We start from the raw sequence: 22420 nt of genomic DNA on the forward strand, positions 1-22420 counted from the left end.
TTGACCTGAGTCAAACCAGCCCCACCTGTTACTGGTATCTACCTTCACACAAAATCGAAAAATGAACAGTGGATGCTAGACTGCTAACAGACAGACAAAGGTTAGATTCTAATAATTATTTGTTAATTAGAAACATATCCGCTTTCTAGGAACATTGGCTCATCATCTGTCATTTGTTTCCATTCCATTTCAACTAGTAATAATAATGATAACTCAGCTGAATGAAAGCATCTGCATCAGCAGCTTTATTATTTTAGTATACAATTTATTTCCTGACATGGAAGTGTATAGATCACATAGAACAGTAGTAAAATAACATTTTAAAAGGCCTGAAGGTTCCAGTTTAAAAATCCATATTTTCTGTAAAAATATGAGCATAAAAACATGTCTATATGTCTTAGCCCTGTGAAAGATTAGTGACCTGTCCTAGGCTTACCCTCCCTCTCCTGTGACCGCTGGGATTGGATGAGAGGAAGAAAATTGGATGGATGGATGTACTACCAGCTGTTGTACATCTGTGGAGTGCTTTGTGGGAAATTCAGTAAATTATGAGGTGTAAATACCAAGTGTGAAGCACAGGTTTTGCACAGGGGAGTTAAATACAAATCTCATCCACATTTTTGCAAAACTTCAACTGTGGTGAAAAATTATCTTCATCAAAATTATTCAGCTGAAATGTTCCTGATGCAAATAAGGGCAAACTTACTGACGCCCCTTGAGCCTGTGATGTATTGTTGCTGCACTGCTGTGACTGTGACATCACTGGTGATAGCTGCTGTACAGCTACTGAAAAAAAACATTGTTGGACCGAAGAAAGCAAAATTAACTTGTACCAGAATGATGGGAAGGAACCGCTTATGATCTGAAGCATTACAGATCACCTGCGCGAGCTGCCATTGGAACTGGGTCACTACTCTACCCAGATTCAGTCAAACGAACCATTTATTTACTTTCAAACATTGAATTAAAGCTGAAGGTCTTCAATGAAACATGAATGAATGATTGGAAATGTATATCTCAAGGTTAATGTGTTCTTTTTTTATTCCCACCCTTAGCATTGGGTATTTTAGAAACCCCTACAAAGGTAAGATTTTAACTGAAACCTGGATGAATGCACAAAGAATCAGACAATTTTGCTTTATAATTTGATTATTCGTGATTCGAAGTAATGCACAAGTTCAATCCCTGACATGAATCCCTTTATCATGTCAGAATCTTCAGTCCTTGTTTTCCAGCAAGTCATCCAGAATGCGCTCACACATGTACAGGCAACGAGGCACGTGGAAGAACCCTGAGGAACAGACGAAACAGCTACTTTACCATTATGTTAAAACAGAAAAGTTTTTCACAATAAAATGATTGTTGGGATTTTAAAACAATTGATGCAGCTAAAACACAGAAGAAAGACTCTTTCATGCTGATAGATGACAAATGAAAAAAACTTGTTTGGTTTGGTTTCCATGTGCTACTAGGCCAGCTTCAGTGCTGCTTGGCATTAATTTTCCAAGTTTCTAGAACTCTGTTGGAGGAATTAGTACTAATCTTTCAAGGTATTTCATCTGATGATTTGTGGAGACCAAACATCTTAGTCCAGTATCTCTCGAAGCATTCAGCTGGGGTGAGGTCTAAGGTCTGAATGGTTTGATAAGTATGAAAATAATGCAATTTGTATGCAATGGCTTTCACAGGGAGCAATGGAGAAGCGCAGCATCAAGGTGATGATTCAGAACAACCTTGTGTTCATTTATAGTGATCCTTTCCTCTAAAGAGATCATTGGAACCAAACCATCCATTCTCTTCTGCTTATCCAATTCAGGTTTGCAGTGCGAGAGGCGGGTTACACCCTGGACAGGTTGCTAGTCTGTCGCACTAACTGCATGTTTTTGGACCGTGGGAGGAGGTCAGAGTACCTGGAGAGAACCCACGCAAACATGGGGAGAACATGCAAAGCCCACACAGAAAGATCCCGGCCTGATGGTGGAATTAAACTCAGGACCTTGTTGCTGTGAGGACACAGTGTGAACCACTATTCCACTGTGCTGCCTTTGGAATCAAATCATTGTACAGGGTGGGCCATTTATATGGATACATCGTAATAAAATGGGAATGGTTGGTGATATTGAAGTCCTGTTTGTGGCACATTAGTATATGAGGGGGCAAACTCCTCAAGATGGGTGGTGACCATGGTGGCCATTTAGAAGTCGGCCATCTTGGATACAACTTTTGTTTTTTCAATAGGAAGAGGGCCATGTGACACAAAACAATGGTGTGCTTGGTTTCAACGTAACTTTATTCTTTCATGAGTTATTTACAAGTTTCTCTTTGTTCACAGCCATTGACATGTCGAAGAGGTTAACACGTGAGGAGCGGCTCGAAATTGTGTTGATATCTGGTGAACGCAGTAACCGGGTCATTGCAGCAGATTTCAATGCAAGACACCGTTCGAGACCACCCATCTCCCATGCTACAGTTAGCAAACTGCTTGCTAAGTTTCGTGAAACTGGTTCAGAGTTGGATTTGCCAAAATGTAGACGTAAGAAAACTGTCACTAATGAAGAAACATCAGTGGCTGTCCTAGCTTCATTCAGCAAGAGCCCACAGCGTAGCACTCGCCACATGTCACTGGAGAGTGACATTAGTCGAACATCCCTTCGGCGGATATTAGCTACTCACAAATGGCACCCTTACAAACTCCAGCTACTGCAGCATCTCAACGAGGATGACCCAGATCGGCGCACAGAATTTGCAGAATGGGCAAAACAAAAATTGGAACAGGACCCTCAGTTCACGCAGAAGATTTTGTTCAGTGATGAGGCAAACTTTTATGTGAATGGTGAAGTTAACAAACAAAACCACCGCTATTGGTCTGACACTAACCCACATTGGATGGATCCCTCCAAGACTGTTGGAACAACAAAAGTGATGGTTTGGTGTGGTATATGGGGTACAACGATAGTGGGTCCATTCTTCATCAATGGAAACCTCAAGGCCACTGGATATTTGAAATTGCTACATGATGATGTGTTTCCCTCTTTATGCACTGAAGCTGGCACGTTCCCTGAGTTTTTCCAGCAAGATGGTGCACCACCACATTATGGGTGCCAGGTCCGAGCATTCCTAGATAAACAGTTTCCTGGAAAGTGGATTGGTCGTCGTGGGCCAGTTGAATGGCCCCCAAGGTCTCCCGATCTGACCCCCTTAGACTTTTATCTTTGGGGTCATCTGAAGGCAATTGTCTATGGTGTGAAGATACGAGATGTGCAGCACCTGAAACTACAGATACTGGATGCCTGTGCTGGCATTTCTCCTGCGGTGTTGCTATCAGTGTGTGAAGAGTGGGAGAAGAGGGTTGCATTGACAATCCAACACAATGGGCAGCACATTGAACACATTTTATAAGTGGTCAGAAACTTGTAAATAACTCATGAAAGAATAAAGTTACGTTGAAACCAAGCACACTATTGTTTTTCTTGTGACATTACCAATAAGTTTGATGTGTCACATGGCCCTCTTCCTATTGGAAAAAAACAAAGGTTGTATCCAAGATGGCCGACTTCTAAATGGCCACCATGGTCACCACCCATCTTGAGTTTGCTCCCTCACATATACTAATGTGCCACAAACAGGACTTTAATATCACCAACCATTCCCATGTTTTTACGGTGTATCCATATAAATGGCCCACCCTGTAGAAATGCCACTCATTTCACAGCAGAAACGATGGATCCCATAACTACTAGGGACAAAATTCAGTTTGTTTTTTTTCCTCGTGTTTGTCATGCCATGTGGTAATGGCTGCAAGCAGATGCTGATAAAAATAAATTTGGCTTCCATCACATAACTGTTATTGTCTCACAGCTTACCCAGAGACAGTCAGAATTAATAGACATGCCCAGCACCATCATTACATCCGTGTCAAATTATTAAACATTACAGAAATGTGTTCCACTTTATACATTCTCCCTCATTTTTTTACAACCTGGGGCCTAAAATATGCAGCACTCAACATCTTCACTGAAATTTGAGTGCAGATCAAGGAGTGTTGTGCAGGTAACTAAAACATACAAAGCCCATTTTACAAGTTACTCTACATTCTCCTGTCATTTATTTCCCTCATTTCAGAACTTCCTGCTGTTGCTACATCTTAACTATGCTCTTACCTTTAAAGGGACCGCCTTTAAAATCCAGTGCTACTTTCCCTTCTTGTGTCAAATAGCCAAACCACTCACCATTCTCAGCATCAGGAAACTGGAAACAGAAACACGCACGATCACCCAGCGTTACATTCTTTAAAGTTCTCTCTTTGACATAATCAACAACGGTCAAAGAGCCTTAAATTAGCCTTTTACACTTGAAAAGTCATAGTTCAGCACTATTTAAGCTGGGATATGGTTAGTTTAGTATTGCATAAAGACTGAAAGCAGGGAAAACAATATCTTGGAGTCAAATTAAAATGGATTTTAAAAATAAAACTTTGGAATAATATTTGTTGGATCAGAATATGCTGAATGCAAACAAATATTTCCTAATAAACCTTCCATAACAAGGCGATCCGAGGTCAATTATTAATTGTAATCTGGTCTAATCTAATAATGAAACTCCAAACATGACTGTCCTTTATAAATTCCCCTTCATATTTCCTTCATGAAATTTTCCATCAAAGTCAGAGAAAGATGTGAGGGACAGTTTTTTAAGGACAAAGGAAAAGAGAAGTTCAGTGTGAACTCATACTAGACTCCATAATAATGTGACTTGTGTCTGCTGTGGTGAAACTAGTGTCGAAAGATGAGCTAATTTGATACTTTGTGAAAAACAGGATAGTCATTTTAAATAAACAGGAGTACACATATAGCCTTTAAAGTAAAATGAAATGGTTATCACAGTGAGACGAGTTTCTGCTCATGTCCAATCACATTTTCTTTTCCTGCTGGTAAATCTGACCCTGTGTAACTCCTGGCATTTGTGAGGATTTCAGTAACTGGAGTCAAATGAAAAAACACAATAATCCTAAAGCCTGCAATTTAGAAATAGACAAAAAAATGCAAACTGAATTATTATAAATGTAAATTCTTTTTAATATAACTCGTAATCTTCATTTATGCAGTATTTATACATATCTCTCCATCTACAACATCAACATAACCTCGTCATAGCCAGTCAATCTTGTTTTCTGCATTTTCTAACACTCTCTGTTTCAAGTAAGTTAAGCTCCGCCCAGCTAGGCTGTGGTTGGGGGGGTTGGGCTCCAGTTTCTCCATTCTTCATGCCTACTCTTCCTCATTTCATCACCTGCCTTACTTACGGACAGAATCCAGCGTTCAGCTGCTGCCCGATTGTCAGTGTCGGGGAGTAACGGAATACATGTACTGCCGTTACGTATTTAAAATACAAAATATGAGTAATTGTATTCCGTTACAGTTACCGTTTATAAGGGTGGTATTCAGAATACAGTTACTTTGTTGAAATAAATGGATTACACGGCTCTTTTTCTGTTTCATATATTAGACTATGCTCTCTCTATTTTTGGGGGGTAATTCCACGCCGGTGGAAACCCAAACAAAACACGCATTAAGAGGCTCTAATGCCTGTGTCTCAATCTTGCGGCCCATGACACCTCTACTTGCGGCCCGCAAAATGACGTGAAGAAATATTTTTGAAAAAAAATTCTCAAAAATTATTTAATAAGAGGGCAATAGGCAGAGTGTTACAGACATAGACCTAAAGAATGTAGCCTCATGGGCAGTGTAGTCCGTGCTGCAGGGAGAATGGACTGCCATACCCGTTATGTTCCTGAGAGCGAGGGAGGGAGAAAAAAAGAGAGTGGAAAAGTACGAGTTGTCACAGAGCAGAAACAGGAGATGGAAGCATGTAAATATAATAATAACCACTTCAGTCAAAAAGAGTGCCTGACGAGCCCAGTTGTAAGTAAGCTATTAAGACTCGACTGTACAATGTGTTCGTGTTTTTCTCCGAAACAATAAGTTCAGTTGGAGCAGCCTTTCAACGCCTCTGTCTCTTGCTAGCAAAGTTGACCCAGATAACAAAGTAAAGTAAAGCTAGATTTCGGCTACGAGCCTGACAGAGAACCTAACGTATTAGACAGAGGTCCCTTTATGGTTTTACGCCTTTACGGTTCGGAGCCGCGGACCTGTTTTATATACATGTGGAATAGTTTTCTATACGAGATCGCTGCAAAAAGTGCAGCCTTACCTAATGTCCACCCTACTGTTACTCATTTTATATTAAGATTTAAAAATCTAGTTGGTATTGGTGTGGAGAGTAACCTTCAGTAAAAGTAATAAATCACACAGCAATGTCAGTGCGCCCCAGGGTGGCTGTGGCTACAATGTAGCTGCCATCACCAGTGTGTGAATGTGTGCGTGAATGGGTGGATGACTGGATATGTAAAGCGCTTTGGGGTCCTTAGGGACTAGTAAAGCGCTATATAAATACAGGCCATTTACCATAAATCACACAGCAATAGGACATTCATGTAGTTGTAAAAAAATTGATAATATATTAAGTAATCCAAAGTATTCAGAATACGTTACTCTCATTGAGTAACGTAACGGAATACATTACAAAATACATTTTGGGGCATGTATTCTGTAATCTGTAGTGGAATACATTTTAAAAGTAACCTTCCCAACACTGCTGATTGTCATAGTACCTCGATTGGTAATGATTTAGAATCCTTTGCTTATTCCCTGAATTCATTTCATTACTTCCACTACAGTGGTGTTCCATAATGGCACCTCCTGTCTCTGAAACTGTTCGTGGGAGAGTTGGGTCAGTGCTGTAGAGTTCTGCTCCAGTGCTCCCTGGTCTTCACATACGTACCTTTTTTGGATGATCCTTCAAACTATTTGACCTTACTGGACTCCTCTGAGGTATGGCCTTGATCTAAGCAGAAGACTTCTTCCTGTCAAAGACTATAAAGACATATCCATTTGCTGACTGTAACACTAAAGGACCCGACACGGCTCAGGAATCTCACTTTCAGGTTTATTTGCTCACATTGGTTCAGCGATTGTTACTTCTTGCAGCTACTCCTATCCGGCCCAGCTGCTACTTAAATGCAGCAGCAAATCTCCTCTTTACCACCACAGCCAGTCTGCATCTCACTTACCTCCATGGTGTCAGAATTGTGAGCTGAAGCAGAAGAGGAGCCTGCCAACACTTGTACCACTTCTGCCCCTTTGTGAGAAGGAAGCGGGTCTCCAATTGGCGGCACTCCTCGCTACTACCAGAGGCTGCTTTCAAGCCTGTGTAGGGCCTCCGCCTGACCCTGATCTTCATCTAAGCCTGCAGCCCTGCTGAGATCAACCAAAACCCAGGTCTTTGCAACCACCTCAAGGGTGAGTAAAAAAGAATTTTCTTCATGCTCACCCTGAGCCAGAAAAAAAAAAAACCTCTTAACTGCCTTGTTCCATGGCCTGAACTGCTACAACTCCACCATTTAGGTCAGCCCAACCACCCAGACTGTTTACTGTTTCGTTTGGACTATATGGCTTTTTGTGTGTTTTTAGGTTTTGTTCCAAAACTTTACTCAACAAAAAAATCGTAGAGCCTTAAAGGTAAAAAGAGGAAGTTGCTGTTTCCTGCCTGCTTCCAGTCTTTAAACTAATCTCTGTAACATCAGGTAGTCGTTGATATTTCATATCAATAGGAAATTACTTATTTCTCAAAAATTTTAAATACTCAAAATATTTAATGACAAAAGCACAGAGTACTCTTGCTATGCCGTGTGGCCAGTGCCGTATCAACTCACATGGCTAAAAGTGTACTGGTAAACTTCTGAGAATATCTCCAGCAGCTCAGGCTTCCTGGTGTGACTGTAGGCCATGAGGAACGCGATGAGAGCCTCACAGTGTGGCCACCACAGCTTCATGCTCCACTCTAGCTGCTCAGACACAAAAGCAACATGGCTGATCATAAAGTGATGAATGCAAACTACTATTGAATGCAAATTGAAACAGAATTTTGTGTCTAATAAAAACATAATCATGTGTAGAGATGACAGGTTAACCTGTGTGGGGCAGTGACCATCCACATCCAGGAAGTAGAAGAGGCCACCGTGTTCTTTGTCCCAGCCATACTGATAAGGGAGCTCCACAAAGTTTCTGATGGCAGTTCTGTGTATTTCCTTGTCCCCGGACTGTGCACCGTACAGCATCAAGAACCAGCCTGCTTCCAAGGCATGGCCTGAGTCAGCACCAGTTATTAGTGGGAAGGACAAAAAAACATGGAAAATGATGAAGTGAGCAACTAAGGAGAGGACAAGAGTGTAATATCTGTTTCCACAGGGACGGACTTTGCTCATAGCCATCTGGGTCAGCAGGCTGTGGAGCATTTACCTGGATTCTGCAGTCGGCCCTGGCAACCCGGCAGTTCAGATCCATCCACTGACACGTTCTCTAAGATAGCTGTGCCAGCTCTCTGCATTAAAAGATGCAGAAGATGAGAAGGAAAAATAACTGTATTTATGAATAGAAGGTACTTGATAAAATATACAACTGTGACAGAAAAAGCAGCAGAGTGTTTGTCTGTGTCCAAACCTGGATGTGCTGTAGGATCTGCTCTACACACCAGTTTCCCAGTTCTTTGTACTTCTGAGCAACTTCCTGTCCACGGCCTTCGGTTAACTGTTGCACCAGGCACATGAGCATCATGGGAACTGACAAACTGTTGATGGGAACCTCCCCGGGAAGTTGGGGCCGGCCAAGGCCTGAAGGGTCTACCTGAACCCAGTAAATTAGCTGTTCCATCATCTGCTCAGCTTCCAGCTGAAACACATAAGAGGGGTGAGAGATAATGTTGTAGAAATGGTAACATAGCTATAACTCAAACTCAAACACTCTGCTTCTGAGGTGGGCATGTTTTTTATGCCAATTGTATGATCAGAATGAATGTCAGAAGAAAACTAAACTTAACAATCACAAAAAAATTAGTGTTTGGCAGATTATTTCTTTGTTGTAACAATGTTTATTGGCATTAAATCTTCTACAGCCGGAAAGTCTGTTTATTTCCCCTTAATTAATTCAATAAATTCCACCTTTACAGCAGCTGTATATGGTCTGGTATAAAGATCAAAGATAGCTAGTGAAACGTCTGCTTACAGTCTGCTGAATTCAATTCTGTAAGATTCTGACAAAGAGCATCAGGTCAGCTGATCACACAAAGAAACTACTGCAGCTCAAAAACAAAATTCAACTCAATTCAATTTTATTTATATAGCGCCAAATCACAACATAAGTCGCCTCAAGGTGAATTGTGATTCTTTTTCCTACACTGAGCTACTACAATTGATTTTGAGATTCCTCTGAATCCCACTTTAAGCCCTGACTGCACTGGTTTTCCTGTTTAGATTCAATTCAGTTCAATTCAATAAAACTTTATTGATCTCAAAGGTTGACCCAGAAGGAAATTTGGGTAATCGGTGTGTGGAGTTAATGCCACCCTCTATAATGTAGGCAAAAGAACAGTTGTTTTGGAAAATTCTCTTCCACTGATTAAAACTAAATACATTTATTAGAAGTTGTATTTAGATTTGAATAACATTTGTATTGTCATGTACTAATAGTGTTTTATTATCACAACAACATGGGTTGAGTTCACTTTGCATAGTAGCTTGTAGCAGAATTGTCCTTCAAAGAGCTACTTTTTAGGTTTTTATGTTTCAGAGCCTGATCTTTTTGACTTTTTACTTGATCCTTTACTGCATTTCTTTAACACAAGAAAAGGCACCCATGAAAAAAATGCCAAATACTAGTGTAATTAAATAAAAGGGTTTTTTTCGCATAGAATTTTTGGAAGACTTCTTTCCACTGCACTGATCAATAATAACTAGGAACAGAAATGTCAATAGGCTTAAGATAAGACAACTAAGAGAGGTGGCAAACATATGGTATAACTAAAGAAGATTACACTAACAGTTACATATACCTGCATATCCTTGTCACCAGTTAGCCTGCTCAGTTCATCCATAGCCATGATGTAGAAACACTCACTGAATATGGTTCTCTGAACTTTGAGCGCTTTACCATCTCTCGTCAGGCAGAAGGCACATTTCCACTGACCGCTGCTACTGGACACACGAGCAAACTTTCTCAGGAATGCTCCTCCTATGATTCAGACAGAACAACAGAACATTGGTATGAACCCACAGGAAGCTGTTCACTGATAGAGAAAATATAAAAGAATCATTCATTAAGATTTCAGAACATCTATTCTCAGACTTCAAAAACAACAAGAGTGAAATTGTGCAGAAAATCAGCGATATGAGTCACGGACCAGATCAGCCATCAATGGGGCTATGTGCCACCTGAAGCTGGCAGCAGGTGGCAGCACATCACCATCGGTTAGACCAGTGGTTCCCAAACTTTTTTTGCTGGGCCCCCCCTTTGTTTTACAAGAAAGATGCTATTTTACATGTAGTTGGTTTTTTCCTGTGTAATAATATTCAACATTTCTATTAATACTTTTTTTTTTTTTTTTTTTTTTTAAATGCCTCTCTGTGCAAAATGGGTTTAAAAACAAACAACTGTTGGATACCGTTTGTCCGTGATAGACAGGGGGAACAAATTACGGCAGGGTTAGCCTGATATTATTTGTATCCCACTGTAACTTTACTGTATAAAGAGCTAACATCTCCAAAATGTCAGGAGTAGTTAGTCATTACAAGAAGTGTTTGTGAACTAAAAATCAAGAATGTGGGATACTGTTTGTCCGTGATTTGAAGAGCCCGACGTTTGCTCCCAACGCAGGGGAAACAAATTCTGTCGGGGATACCTACTTTGGCACGACACCGGGCTGATTTGGCTTTCTCCTCTGCTACAATAAAACTTGCTTTCACAACAGCTTCACTTTGTGATTTTGCTCTGGTGAAAAACGTCTGCTGAAATGTCAGATTCTTCTTTAGCTCTTCTACCTTCTGTAGTTTATGCATTTAGGTTTTTCAGCTAATCCTGATGTTTTGTCTCGTAGTGCAGTCTTAAATTAAATTCCTTAATTACAGCCACATTAGCTCCACTAATAAGACACACGGGTTTACCAGCAATGTCTGTTTAACCTATATTCAGTCACCCACTGGCACTGAAAGGCTCTGGTTTCAGAATCAACTTTTCTCTCCACCATTGTGAGCGGCTAGCTGCGCAATAACAGAAGTTTGACTTGATTGACGTGGGAATGTTCCCAGTTAGCCTAGCGTTCAGCAAGGAGGCTGCAGCGCTGCATTATGGGATCTGTTGTTTGTATATTATTAGCGCCTCATATCGCCGGGCCATGCATAACAATAATAATAAATCTATATAAAATTATCTCGCGGGCCGGATATAAATGTACGCTGGGCCGGATGTGGCCCGCAGGCCTTGACTTTGACACATGTGATCTACAGCAATGACATCATAATGTTATTAGGATTGGAAATGCGTAGTTGGATGGTAACAAAGAACTGGGGGGATTGTACTACCAGAAGGCAACACTGCAGACATCGAAGATAGCTACCTTGGAATCCCACAGGCAAATGGGACCCATGAAGAAGCCGCTAGGAAAGCCACAACCACCAAATACATCCAGAGAGTAAGGTGTTCTGAGGAGTCAGCTGAACAGGAAGAACAAGATCTGGGCTATCAACAACTACGCAGTAACGGTCATCAGATACCCTGTTGGGATCATCAGCTGGCCAACGGAGGAGACAGAAGACACTGACATCAAGACAAGAAAACTCCTTTCCATGCATGGAAGGTTTTTAAGTCCAGCACCCTGAGCCTGCTATTCAGACTGTAACAACAAAGATCCAAGAGTATATCACAAAGACCCCCAACTGACCATGTGCTTAGTGAATATCTCAGACAGCTGAAATCCAAGAAAGAAGAGGAGCAAAAAGAGAAACCATCATGTAAAGACAGCCCCTGTAAGGCATGTACCACTGGCAGAAGAATTGGCTGATATCAATATACTACCAATGGTTTGACAATCATGACATCACAGGAACAAGCTCTAAGCACACGATCAGTAGAGTCACAGAGAAATTTCTGCCTGTATGTGCAACATACCTTTATTTACCAACATACCTGTAGTGCATTTATGCTCATGCTAGTGTGCTGAATCGGTTTAATTTTGTCCTTTCACAAAGTCCTAAACAGTGGCATCATCATACATCTGCTACACTACACTGTCATGATCCCGGGATCTGTGGATTTTCTTGTAGAATTTCATAAAGTGTGTTTAGCTTGTTTTATATTCTTTAATTCTAGTTTCTATTTTGACTCTTCTTGGGTTCTGTATTTTAGTGAATTAGATCTGGGTTGTAGCTCTGTTTACTCAGTTTTCTAGCCCTTTGTGATTCTCTCTGTGTCCCTTTGTATTTTGTGTTGCTTTGTGCTTTAGACTTTGTATTTACGTTTATGGATTTTTACAACTCATTAAACAGCTTGTCTCCTGAGTCAACATTCGAGTCCTTAGCCTGCAAATAGTGACAATAACAAGCCAGATGGTCTCTCACTTCATCAGGTCAGAGGATGTGTTTTCCAAAAAGAATTTCAACTGATCTGAAATGAACAGTTTTCCACTTTTCCTCAGTCCATTTCAAATAATCTTTGGCCAAGAGAAGAAGGTAGCTTCCTCTTTGTGTTATAGAGCTTTAAACTTTAATCTTTAACTTTAATCAGGAAGTGTTCCCGATCCTATGCAGTGATTCCTCTGACAGAATCATGCCTAGTTTTACTGCAGTGCCACCTGAGGGTCCAAATATCACAGACATTCAACTCGGGAACAGAGATTTCTCAACATTAGCTGACTCTTTTGTTGATAAGGAACTATAGATGATGAGATATTTTTGCCATTTTACGTTGAGGAACATTATTCTGGACTAATTTCACAATTTATCCGGTTGTTCAGTCTGACGTCACTAGCCGTGTCTGGACCTAAACTCCGCTGCAGGTCCATATATCAAACGATCACTATGGCATTACTGAGAGTTGAAAAACTGTCTAAAGTCTTTCATCTTTAATAAAATGATCAGCGTTCTGCTCTACCAGGTGAAACAATTGAGTTTAAGATCCAGGCATCCATGAAAACGGAATTTATGACATTTAACGGAGTTAGAAGTTAGCAGGGAGTTAGTTCGCTAGCTTCTATCTAAATACAATATAGCATGTCCTGACTGCGGGGTTTTGGAAACAAATTAAAACGTACAGCTCTGCTATCACTTCCAAAATAAATGAAGACAGAAAACTAAAAAGCAGTGACGTTTGTAGGGTTACTGAAGTTGGGCTAGCTGGTATATAATGATGTGCTACGTGACCGCTAGCGACACAGCTATGTTAGCATAATATAAACAAGCTAACTTTTTTTCCCACTCGATAAAAGTTAACGTGAGTGTTCTCGGTCGTCAGGAACAAATGTAATCGCATGGCAGGATGCTGTAAAAGGACCAAACTTCATATACTGCTGCATGGGCTGGGCTGTAGTTACATCCTAAGGTTTTAAAAACTGAGCTTATTAAACGCAGACTACTTTAGGCCCGGAAGTAGGATTCGTCGCGTCATCACTGAACAACCGGATAGACAGTTTTTTCCTTTGAAATTCTCTACTGTGGCAACATCACTAACTTGTATAAAGAAATGAAAGCTTTATCCCAGAACAAGCAGCAAAAGATAAAAGAAAGGAAATCACTCAGACGGACTTACACCCTCATGGCATCATATCACCCCAAATAGAGCACTTCGCTCTCACACTGCTAGGCTACTTGTGGTTCCCAGGATATTAAAAAGTACAATGGGAGGCAGAGCCTTCAGCTTTCAGGCCCCTCATCTGTTGAAGAGGCTCCAAGCTTGGATTTGGGAGACAGATACCCTCACTACTTTTAAGATTAGGCTTAAAGCATTCCTTTTTGACAAAGCTTATAGTTAGGGCTGGATCAGGTGACCCTGAATCCTCCCTTACTTATTCTGCAATAGACTTGGGCTGCAGGGGGCTTCTCATGATGTACTGGGCATTTCTCCTTCTCTCACTCCTTTTTATTCACCATTTGTTTATACACCCCCTCTGCATTTAATTACGAGTTATTATTAATCTTTGGCTCTCTTCCACAGCATGTCTTATGTCTTGTCTTCCTCCCTTCACCCCCAACCGGTTACAGCAGAAGACTGCCCCTTCCTGAGCCCGGTTCTGCTCCTAAAAGGGAGTTTTTCTTTCACACTTCTGCCTAATTGCTTGTTCATAAGGGGTTTCTCTGTACTATTGTAGGGTCCTCACCTTACAATATTAAACATCTTGTTGTTGCGGTGATTTTGCGCTATATAAGTAAAATTGAATTGAACTGAACTGAATTGAATGTCCAAGAGACCAGTGATGAAATCACTCTGGTGCCCAAGGAGGCAGCCAGTGACAATGGAGGAGCACCTCAGGAGGTTTGGCTGGAGGTCAGCAGCACCTGAGGTGAAGAAAACCATTTGGAGGCTGTTGGCGACAGAGAGTACAGAGTACCTCTGGTGCCTTTGCTGGAGGCCAGTGACAAAGGCCATGGAAACCCTCTGGAGGCCAGTAATGAAGGAAACTCTCTAAAGGCTGGGGGAGGCGTAGGCGACAGGATACCGCTAGTTATTTGTCTGGGGGCTAGTGATGATGGAGGAGATGGATCTCCTCAGGAGGCCCAGCAAGTGACCCCCTGTGAAGACTGAGACCCTCATGCACTTAAGACTTTGAAGTGTTGGGGATCCGTGGCAGCGTAGAATGTTGAATCGTAGAATGCCTAGACTTGGGGTTCACTAAAATCTCAGGACTCTAAGAAGATGCAGGAAGCTCAGGATTCTCAGGATATGCAGGATATCATAAAGCTTAGGCTGTGCAAGGCTCACAAAGTACTTTGAAGGCTCACAAAGTACTTTGAAGGCTGGGTGAGGCTGTGCAGGACCCATAGCTGACTCTGGAGCCTAGGGCAACACAGGATGCTCAGCCAACACTGGATGCTGGGTCTGTGGAAGGCCCTCAACTGAGGCTGAAGACTGTGGCACCGCAGGCTCTGTAGTCTCTCCTGGCAACTGGGACTCCAGAAGGTCCTAGCTCAGACCACACTGCAGGCATGAAGCTGGCCAGTCCAAGTACAAAGGATGTTAGCAGCCATGAGTAGATGCTCAGTCCTTATCAGACACACGATCTTTGGTGAGGTCCTAGGTGGTGCAACAGCCTCTAAAACTCAATTTCTGATTGAGATGCTTTAATAATAATAATAATAATAATAATAATGGATTGCATTTATATAGCGCTATTCGAGACCCTCAAAGCACTTTACAATTCCACTATTCATTCACTCTCACATTCACACACTGGTGGAGGCAAGCTACAGTTGTAGCCACAGCTGCCCTGGGGCAGACTGACAGAAGCGAGGCAGCCATATCGCGCCATCGGCCCCTCTGGCCATCACCAGTAGGCGGTAGGTGAAGTGTCTTGCCCAAGGACACAATGACCGAGACTGTCCGAGCCAGGGCTCGAACCGGCAACCTTCGGATTACAAGACGAACTGCCAACTCTTGAGCCACGATCACCCCTTTAGCGATGTAAAACTCAGTTTCAGAGTTGGCTGGCTCAGCAGCAGTCACCTCAACCTAAGATTTTACAGAGATGAAACTCCCCGGGTGGCCCAGCAAGTGACCTAAAGGATGTGTGTAGCAAGGAAAGCGGATGGAGCTGCAGGCTCTGGCTGGTGTCAACGTCGGCAGGTACAGGCTGAGTGCCCGAAACAGGTGCCCCACTTCTTCCCGGATGAAGGAATAGGGAGTGCAGCAGTTACAGGGTCCTGATCCTCAGGCCACCACTCCACCAACAAAAGGATTAAAGAGGAGTAGTATGAAGTGCGAGCTTGGAAGCAGCTCTGGTGGGGGTAAGCCGAACAAAAGGGAAATAAGTTTGTTCAAGATGGAAAAAGTCTTTGGGCTGGGGAAAGAGTTTCTGCCTCCAAAAGCCAAGTTTATCTCCCTTAAAAGTTACAGAGCTGGTGAGTGGGTGGCCAGTGTGCAATCTCTACACAGAAAGGGCCCAGCAAGGTGGTGAAGTCGAACTCAGGACCAGGACTAACCATCACACCATCGTGCTACCCTTTATATAGATAGCTTCTCTAAACTGATTTGAGAAGATAATAATTTGTTATTATTGGGAGCTATCATGTCAGAATGCTCCCTAACTGCCGATATTTTTCACCTTTTTAATGTGCAGTACCGGTCCATGAGTCGTTTGGTACCGGGCCGCGAGAGTAGAGGCTCAGGTGTGAAATGTATAGTTTTCAGGGTTTTTATCGGTCTGCAGCGTTATTTTGTTATCGTTTTTACCGTTAACTCGGTTTTCCTGGGTCTTTTCACGTGTGTTATGAATAAATCTTTTTTTCTGTTGTATCTATCCGCGACACCTTAAAGGCCGGTCCGTGAAAATATTGTCAGGCATAAACCGGTCCGTGGTGCCAAAAAGGTTGGAGACCGCTGGCCTAGAATGTTAAAAAAAACAAACTCATAAAAGCAGAAATAAATTGATTGCTAAGATATGAGACCTTTCAAGTCAGTCAAGTCAATGATTAACATTTATCGTTTGTGATATAAATACACAGTAAATGCATATTAAAAAAGATGCAAGAAACCTTTATTATGTGCTGCTCTCGGTAACAGCGACTGGACGCTGTCATTTCTGAGAAAAACACAATGCTCATGATACAGAGCTGTATAGTCAAGCATTACATTCACACTCACCAACTGTTGCTGCTTCAAGGATTTCAGGCTTGTGGAAGCGATCCATGGTTCGGTACAAGCGACAATACATCCACACCTGTGAGACACATATATAGCAAAATCTTCACACTGAACAACCTAATGTAACAGCAGATTATTACAATCACTGTCGAGGTTCACCTGTCTACCCTGCAGCCAGACATATTTCAGCTCATCATAGATCTTCCCATCCTTTCCAATACACGTGAAGAAGCCTCTAAAATAGAAAGCAAAAGAACTCATTACAAGGATTTGGACAATATAGCAGTACAAACATATTCCAGTGTAAAGGCAGTACCCATGTACTCTGTCAAGAGAGTATTTGAGCCAGAAGTCCACTACATTGTCCAACTGTTTCCGAATGTTCTCTCGACACTTTTCAAGCGTCACCACTGACATTGTTCCTGTTCAAAAAGAACATTAAAATTAGTTTGTGAAAAAAATTTATGGATTCTTGGTTTATAGTTATATGTTTAAAGTGTAAAGGTGGTACTGAAACTGTAGAATTATGCAAATATGTCTGTATTTAAATCTGCAAAAATATTGTGACTGTAATAATATGACTGTAATTGACATTTTTTTAGAAGTTGGAATAGGTTTTAGGTGGGATAACAGAAAAGTGAAACAAGGGCAACACAAGCTTGTAAAAGTGGTGCAATTTAAAAACAAAGAGGTGGAAAATCCTAAATAAATCTGATTATTTAGTACATGACTGGGTGTAAAAAGTGTACCACTGAGAGGCTGACTTGGGACAAAAATGGGGAAGGGCTCATGACTGTTGTGAAAGACTGCATGGACCAACCGTTCAAGAAACTTGAAATAACATTTTTGAAAATAACATTAGAGGAAGTCAGTGTCTTTGAAACACACACACACAGTCCAGATAAATCTCTGTATGTAAGAGACAAAGCTGGAAACAAATACAGAATATTCACCTATAAAAAAACAAACATGATTCTCTCATGGGGTTTGCTGCTCAGTGATTTTTCAGAGAGAAAAGAAATTGTTGCAGCTTCCACATAATTAAATAAAAAGTGTAAAGAAAGTTATATCCTTTGTAAGTGAAACTGTCTGCTTTGCAACCACTGCACCAGATTCATGCTTTGGCAGGTAACTCTGTTCTCCAAATGGAATTCTTTTTGCTTGAACCAACCTGACTGAAAACCGTTTGGAGGTTGGTCGCTGCTATTAAACTAATGCCCAAACATAATCTTACCAATATACCAGCATAACATCACGGGTGGATGTAGTTCAGCTCATCTACTAATCAGAGGGTTGGTGATTTAATGCCTGGCTGCTTCAGTCTGCACATCAAATATCCTTGGAGTATGAATGTGTGTGGATGGTAGATAGTAAGCACAGAAAGAACTTGTGTGACTGAGACAAGTTGTGTGAAGTGTTTTGAGTGCGCAGAGTAGAAAAGTGCTATACAAGAACCAGTCCACTTACCATCATGCTACTTAACCAGACAAAAGAACTAACACTTACAGGTTCATTACTGCATGACTCAATCACAAGAAACTGCATTACTTTTGCAACCACTCCATTAGGAATGCCAACTGTCCATACTGAGCGTATCACCCCTGACACAAAGTTGCTTTGGGTGTACTTGATTATTGTGTATTGTCTAGATCAGATGTTGAAAACCACTGGGTGTGCTGTGAGAGATCAGCAGATGTGCAGTGGGAAATTACAGTGGAACCGCGACTTACGAATACCCCATTTAACGAAAAATTCAAGTTACGAAGGCACTGAACGGCAATATTTTTGCCCGTGTTACGGCAAAATGCCCGTGTAACGAAATCCGCTGGCTCTGATTGGCTGAGCCCACAATGCCTTCCGAATCATGTGACAACCCCCTTAGCTTTCGTACTTGCGCTTCGCTGTTCCACTTGAACGACGTATTGTTGTTGCAGATAGCAATTAGCCTATAGGAGGAGTCATGTCATATAGAGGAACAAACAGTACTCCAAGAACAGACAAAGCCCAGCAGAAACCTTGAAGAGGAGCCTCATCTGCCCCCACCCCCGAAGAGCTTCAGAAAGGAGAGAGATCAGAGGCAAGAAGAGGGGTCCCTATTTGCCTCCAACTCTCTCAACAACACCAACGACCAGGACCAGGGACCACGACCTTCCCCAGTCCCCCAAACCCCTGACACGCCATCACCCTCCTCCCCCTCCCTACACCTGAAATTCACTGAGGAGATGATGGAGCGGGTCAATGCTGGGCTCAGATCTACCCCCGTCCCAATCCCTTTTTGTCCCCCATAAACCCCCCACCAGAGCAGCCAAAGGTTCGCCATCGAGCCCCACCCTCAACAGAGCAATCGAAGTCACATTGCCCAGCCTCGCCCCCCTTAGTTCCTCCTTACCACCTTCATGCCCTGTCTCCGCAGTCTGATGTGTGATGTGTGGAGGGTCCGGGCTGCGAGGATTATGGCAGTGGTGACTTTTCCCAGGAGAAGCTGGGACCCTGTTTACTAGAAGGTTTTAAAATTTCTGTACTTTTAGGTGACAGAAGGAGACATGTGGCCTGGTCAAAACACAGAGAGCTGCACCCTAAAAGATCTTTAAATATATTAAACATACCTTGTGTGCCACAGACTGCTCCCAAACACGAGGGGGGCAAATAATACCTCTAAAACACTTAAGTTGGCTTTATTAAACGTTAGATCTTTAGCTGGGAAAACATTTTTAATTAATGATTTAATCACTGAGCTCAGCCTTGATTTTATGTTTTTAACTGAAACTTGGTTGGACCAAAGTAACAGTGGAGCTGTTCTCATCGAGACGACCCCTCCTAACTACAGTTTTATCAGTAGCAATCAATAGCCAACAATAACACTGTCATCTTACATTTAAACTAGCTCATGCAAAAAAAGCAATATTAACTATACTAGCAAGGTATACTGTTTGGTTTAAAAACTATTAATTTCACCAAGGATTTCTAATTTCTTTTTCCCTGTGTTGCAAAAACAACAGAAAGTCATTTCCGTGCTGTCAGCCATGTAAAAAGGACAAACGGTGCCTTTGGTAGCCGTCTCAATGCGTTCATATTGAGAAAAGGACTAATAAAGCTGCCATTACCTTCAAGCTGAAATAGTGAAGAATAGTCTGTCCAGCTGCTCCGTTCGCTAGCTCTGTTAATCACATGATCAGATAAGGAAGTGGACAGCGGGTCACGCGGCCACTTGACTCGTCATTTTTTTTTTTTAGGGTCTCTCAAAGTAACTTCCAGGGGGGGTTCGCTTGCCTTCGACTTCCTTTTGGAGTAACTGTTTGTCGGTACTTTTCAGGACATCAAAATCACGTTTCCTAATCAGACCTGCAGATTGTACAACCGCTTATTCCGCCATCTTGCCCCCCCCCCCCACTCCCGTACAACCGCTTATTCCGCCATCTTGCCCCCCCTCCGTGAGCCGTCATTTGGTTTTGTTTTGTTTTGTTTTGTTTAATTTAGTTATATTTTGCACACATTTACAATCTCTCATTGGGAGACAACATTGGTGCAACAACATCTTGAAATGTTGAGTAAGAAAACAAAAGAGATAGGAGAAGACTAACAGAAAAACAAAAAACAATATAAATATGTGTGAAGGCCATTCTTATGACATTTAACAATATCCTTTCCGTGAACACTTTAACATACATGCGGCTTACTTGGTACACCAAACGAAACATATTCATTAAAAGGATAGAAACTGGGTCCCATTTTCACATATCAAAGCAGCATCTTTACATGAATCCTTCAGTAATTCTAAAGATGACAAAAAAGACTTCAATTCAATCTTCAATGCACTTAGGAAAGGTCTTTTGTTTTGCCATTTACACTTATGAATGTGGTATTTGCCCATAATTATTACCATATTGTGGAGCATGGCAAGTTCCTTAGACGGATCGCCATTATTGTATAAAACCTGTGTTAGAGTCAGTGGGGTCATCCCATCTATTCTTACACTCAACCAGTCAACCAAATCCTGCCAGAAGTCAGTCGTTACTGTGCAGGGGGAAAAAAAAACAAATGATCAATACTTTCTTCATTTTGTAAACAAAATCCACATGGCTCCACCTCAAACCCAAACCTTTTTTAAGCATTTCAGCTGCTGGACAATATTCATTAATTATTTTAAATTGCATTTCTTTGACTTTGGGGGGGGATAGGCCATTTTAAAAAGTGTGTATATTTGTTCGTTATTTTAACCTTACTACCTTTTAATTTTGTGTTACTGTTAAAATCGTGAAATAATTCATTTTTAAATATATTGTTTATGATTTTATTATTACACTTTTTATTAGTTAAAGGAATCTGATTTACCTGTAAAGAAGATAAACTAATTTGTCCCTTAGAGTAATATAAATAGCCTTGTATCAAACTTAACAGAGGTAAGGGGATCGCCTTACAGACCTTGTTATATTCTCTAAGGGAACACTGAATGTTAAACTTTGCATTGAAAACACCCACTGGGAGAAACTGCCCCTTTTCATCAAGTAAATCTGTTATAAAGATGATTTTTTTTTCATACCACTCTTTAATGAACAATGACTTCCTATTACTTGTAATGGTCCTGTTATTCCACAAGGTGGAGCAATGTGGCATGAAGTTATGGGCAAAAACCATCTTCCAATAAGACAAGACCTGCTTATGATAGGTCGCCGGTTCGATCCCCGGGCTCTCTGTCCTGGTCGTTGTGTCCTTGGGCAAGACACTTTACCCTCCCGCCTACTGGTGTTGGCCAGAGGGGCCGATGGCGCGATATGGCAGCCTCGCTTCTGTCAGTCTGCCCCAGGGCAGCTGTGGCTACAACCGTAGCTTGCCTCCACCAGTGTGTGAATGCGAGAGTGAATGAATAGTGGCATTGTAAAGCGCTTTGGGTGCCTTGAAAAGCGCTATATAAATCCAATCCATTATTATTATTATTATTCTGACAGTTTCACAGGCAACTTCAATATATCAAAATCACATTTCAGGAGAAAATCCAACCATCCCACCTTTTTGAAAATATTTTTAGGGATATGGAACCATATGGAGTCAGGTTTCAAGAGGAAGTCAAAGGAGCTTGCAAAGAAAAGCGTCTGGACTTCTTTAAGTTACTTGTGCAGACGCTTTTCTTTGCAAGCACCTTTGACTACGATGACCTGGATGACTGAGAACCTTCACAGACGTTTCAAGAGGAAGGCTTTTATCCAGTTAATTTTAAATACTCCAACCACTGATTGAAAATCAATTGTCTTTATACCACCTTTGGGGTAATCTTTGACGAGTTGTGATTTTTTTAATGTAATGTGTTTTATTGCGCCAAATGAATTGATAGATTATGGAGTTAATCTTTTTAAGACTTTTTGGGGTAATGTATAATGAGTAAACTCGATAAACCATCTTTGAGACACCCTCTGATTTGGATAATAGATTGCATCCAAAAATTGTGATATCTCTCATTAACCAATGATTTAGTGTTTTGGACATACTTGCAAAGTAGATATTTAATTTAAGGGAGGAAACACTACGAATATGCAAAAGCATTTGCTCAAAAAACACACGATAACCTTAAATGAATGTCATGTTTTTAATTCCGCTCTGGGCTCGTGAATCTCAACCCAGCAGCAGCGGTAACGTTTGCACGTCCTCTCCCATTAATGCGGCAGGTCAACTAACAGCGCATATTA

General features: G+C 41.4%; 1 protein-coding gene across 2 annotated transcripts; it reads right to left on the reverse strand.

The window, feature by feature from the left end:
- Positions 1–218: 218 nt before the first annotated feature.
- renbp (renin binding protein) lies at positions 219–20067 on the reverse strand. Of its 2 annotated transcripts, none has more exons than XM_085393888.1 (11): positions 19844–20067; positions 17056–17161; positions 16899–16974; positions 16740–16815; positions 9946–10124; positions 8559–8786; positions 8358–8439; positions 8030–8205; positions 7772–7903; positions 4161–4248; positions 219–1291 (listed from the first exon to the last, which is right to left on the reverse strand). In XM_085393888.1, exons 2-11 carry the CDS (start codon positions 17154–17156, stop codon positions 1218–1220), a joined length of 1212 nt encoding a protein of 403 aa, XP_085250014.1. In that variant the 5' UTR covers positions 17157–17161; positions 19844–20067; the 3' UTR covers positions 219–1217. The 2 variants fall into 2 exon arrangements, with proteins under 2 accessions (XP_085250014.1, XP_085250015.1); XM_085393889.1 differs by lacking the exon at positions 19844–20067 and adding an exon at positions 19129–19236.
- Between the last annotated feature and the right edge of the window lie 2353 nt (positions 20068–22420).

The sequence above is a fragment of the Rhamphochromis longiceps genome, linkage group LG20 (genome assembly GCF_057381845.1).
Source record: "Rhamphochromis longiceps isolate RC_006_pf linkage group LG20, R_longiceps_female_GT1.1, whole genome shotgun sequence".
NCBI lineage: Eukaryota > Metazoa > Chordata > Actinopteri > Cichliformes > Cichlidae > Rhamphochromis > Rhamphochromis longiceps.

Excerpts from the sequence above, each read along its gene's own strand:
- renbp (XM_085393888.1), bottom strand. The coding sequence starts at position 17,156 with ATGTCAGTGGTGACGCTTGAAAAGTGTCGAGAGAACATTCGGAAACAG. Across the intron at positions 16,975-17,055 it reads TCTCTTGACAGAGTACATGG|AGGCTTCTTCACGTGTATTG; the intron begins GTACTGCCTTTA and ends TTTCTATTTTAG. Across the intron at positions 8,206-8,357 it reads GGGCCGACTGCAGAATCCAG|GCCATGCCTTGGAAGCAGGC; the intron begins GTAAATGCTCCA and ends GTGCTGACTCAG.